Below are 3,440 nucleotides of genomic sequence, written 5' to 3' on the forward strand. Positions count from 1 at the left end.
TTTTCCAACTCTGTTATTTCAGTGATCTTGCCGGTGAACTTCACTGACTATTGCCAACTGTTCCGACATCTCTGCCTTAATGGGCGCTGTATTCCCACTCCTGGGAGCTACCGCTGCGAGTGCAACAAAGGATTCCAACTGGATGTTAGAGGGGAATGCATTGGTATGTGGTTTTCTGCCGTAAATCACAGAGGGGAATTTTGCTTTAAAGAAAAAAAACCTATTTTCCACACAATGTAATAACTCTGCGTTCTTAAATAAAACAACCTCCCCTCCGAAAAAAAACAACCAGTAAATAGACTTCCAAGAACTAATTGCTTTCAACTGCAAACTTATTTTTGCAGCAGTTTTGCCTTTAAGACAGTATTTAACACATCTCGTAACTTGCCACAAAAATATGCAGAAGATTTCTTATTTTACTAACCTGTGACTATAATGGGTTTATTAGTGATTGCAAATGACCTCTTTAAAATGCTACCAGCTCTTTCAGTATGCAAATGACCTATTGTTAAACAAACAAACCAACAGTCAGGATCTTGGGCTTACTAAGATTTACAAGTCCTCTTTCAGCTCATCAGGAGTATCTTGTTGGGCTCCTGAGCCCTTTAATTTTGGAACTCAGCCAGAGCTTGATGATAGGAGCAAGGATTAGCTGTTTCTTACATGCAAGATTTTGCTTCTGTCAAAATCTTTTTCTCCTGGGGGCTGGGAATGTGGATGTGTGCGATTAAGGCCTCTACCTCTCGCACGTACAATATCTTGTCTTGTTGAGTACTCGTTTTTTCCAGCTCCTGTTTAGCTGAGAAGATGGGATCCTTTTACTGGGAATTCAGTGGTGTCCCCATTCCTTTCAGACTGAAGCACACTGTTTCTCCAACTACAAAACGTTAAAATACCCCTACAGACCCGAATACCTTTCAACCAATGTCTTAATAAAAATGTGTTGTCTGTGTTTTGCAGATGTTGATGAATGTGAAAAGAATCCGTGCATCAGTGGAGACTGTGTGAACACCCAGGGATCCTACATATGCCAGTGTCGTATAGGATATCAGAGCACGGCAACTAGAACAGAGTGCCGAGGTAAATGACGGTTTTACAGCTGTTTCTGTACTATTGTATACATACCAGGAGAGAAAATAGTTTTTAGGCAAAATTTAACAGGCATGTTAAATGGGAGGGGTTTTTAAAGAAAAATAAATCAGATATGGCAGTAAAAATTATTAACCTGCCTAAGCTGGCTCTTCACAGGCCAGATTATGAAGAAAGACATTTTGTCTTGTGCTGAAAGTAGCTTGGCACCATTTGTGGCTTCAAAGTAGAAGAGACTTGTTTGGGTTTTTGTTTTTTTCTTTTTAAATTATTGAGACCCGTTTGCTTCTTGTGGATCTCAAGGACAATTAAACATCCCTTCTTTGGAGAAGATTCCTTTACTTATAAAAGACTGTTAAAAGACTAAGAGATGTGGACGGAAAGATAAGTCTTCTACTGGGTAAATATAAGAGTACAGTGCCCATGTGTTGTCCCTGCCCACTGTCAGAAAATGAACTAAATATAAATTAGAGCAATGAAAACTTAAATGACGTATGGAAAAGTAGTGAAGCACTGGGAAGGTCTAGGTGGGGAAGCTGTAGAACCTCCATTATTGGTGCTTTGAAGACCAGGCTCAACAATAGTCCCAATGGTCTTCATCCTGTCTTCCTATGGGAGTAGTGAACACATAGCTCCTCAGTGGTCAGCCCTCTGTCAGGGTTCTGTGGCTACCGAAATGTTTTGGGGTTGGAATTTGACTGTAAAGGTGGATGCAGTCCTTTATAGTTAAGTCATAATGAGATAATTCTGGTAGGAGAATGAATGACTACTTTGATATTCCATAAGAAATGAAGCATCTAAATGAAACGGAAGGTTTGAGTGCTCGGAGTCCCAGCTTGTCTTCATGTTTTGCTTTCTGCACTAAGGAGGGTTCCTTGAGCATGCCCTCGTTCTGAAGTACAGTTTCTAAAAAGCCAGAAGAAAGCTGTCTGTATTTGTGTGTGATTGTTTTTTTTCTCCCTTCGCTTTGTGAATTGGAAAGGTATTTGTGGTGCAGAAGCTTACTCCAATCCAGGAGGACATGCAGAGCCAGCACCACTGCTGCATGTTGCTGGGAGTATTTGACCCAGTTGCTGCCAAACAGCCATGTTGCGGAAGCATCTTCATAGTTCAGCTGACTAGTGGTGAAGGAGTGCTGAAGTGGAGTCTCAGCAGTGATGAATTTGCTCATGAGTCATTTTTGTCACACGCTTTTAATTTGACTGATTCATTACACAAACACATGGTTGTCAGAAGCCCAGTAGCTTAATGGCATTAAAGTGTGGTCACTTAGCAGTTCCTTTGCAGTCTATGGGAACTGTGCTTGCTTGACAGGCAGTTCAGAAAATGCTACGATGTGCAGAATCTTTGTTTTCTAGAGGAATTTTTAGGACCAGTTTAGGGAGAAGAAAAAGGCTAGCGGGGCGCCCTTGGCAAACTACGCATATAGCACTGGTACTTGCCAAAATCAGCATGTGCTGTAAAATTACTTCGCATGACTACTTTGTATGTTGAGGTTTTATTTTTTGCATACACAAATGTGCCTGTGCTGATACGCTTTTGCAAATGTATTCCTTACATCCATTCTTGAAAAATGAAGCCTCCGTAGTGACCAGATGTTTATCCATTCCTTGCTCTTGAGGTTCCAGGGGAGGATTTTTTTCTGCATGATGAGTCTGATGACCGATTAAACATTGCAGCCTATATTGCAAGCTACTGATTCAACTGTTATAAGGATCGCTTATAATTCTAGTAGGAGTTTGGCTGAATGAATATGTTAATTTGAGATACAGATGAATAAAATTGTCACATTATGATTATTGATCAAAACAGAAAATGCTTTTCAGTTGCAGAAGAGGGGATAGAAAATGGACCTAAAAAAGAAAAAAGGGAAATCTTACGATGATTAGCTATGAATGTATGGGAGTCAAAGCTTTAATAGCTAAGTGCTTACTGTAATCTACCTGACATTTCTGAGGGGAGGAGGTCAGACCTGACATGGAGATGCAGCAATTACAGACATTTCAGTATGAGGGAAGCTTTGATTTTTGCAAGTTTCTTGGAGGAGGGGGAAAAAAAATAATCCCCAATGTTATTTCATAATTTGAAAATTAGAAATGTAGCATAAACTAGTGGTGAGTCTCCAGTCAGCTGTATGTACGTAAAGAACAATGAGATTCTGTGTTAATTTTCTGCACCATGATTTAGATGGCATCAGATGTGTAAAAGTACAAATCCTAATGAACTTGAAAAACTAAAAGGCCAGAAAACTCACGAGATGCTGTAGCATTTCTGCCTGTCCAAAGGAAGAAAGCTGGTGCAGTAGCTGAAGCCAGGCTCAGGTACAACTGAGTGCCACAAAAGTGTAGGGA

The 3,440-nt window shown here is 40.2% G+C and overlaps 1 protein-coding gene across 1 annotated transcript in view; it reads left to right on the forward strand.

Moving 5' to 3' along the window:
* The window catches only part of FBN1 (fibrillin 1), a 140,959-nt gene that overhangs the window by 56,454 nt on the left and 81,065 nt on the right, over positions 1–3,440 (forward strand). Inside the window, exons 10-11 of the mRNA XM_009886140.1 lie at positions 23–163; positions 961–1,080. Coding sequence (XP_009884442.1) covers positions 23–163; positions 961–1,080 — 261 coding nt within the window. The remainder of the gene's footprint in view (positions 1–22; positions 164–960; positions 1,081–3,440) is intronic.

The sequence above is a fragment of the Charadrius vociferus genome, unplaced genomic scaffold (genome assembly GCF_000708025.1).
Source record: "Charadrius vociferus isolate BGI_N301 unplaced genomic scaffold, ASM70802v2 scaffold365, whole genome shotgun sequence".
Classification (NCBI taxonomy): Eukaryota; Metazoa; Chordata; class Aves; order Charadriiformes; family Charadriidae; genus Charadrius; species Charadrius vociferus.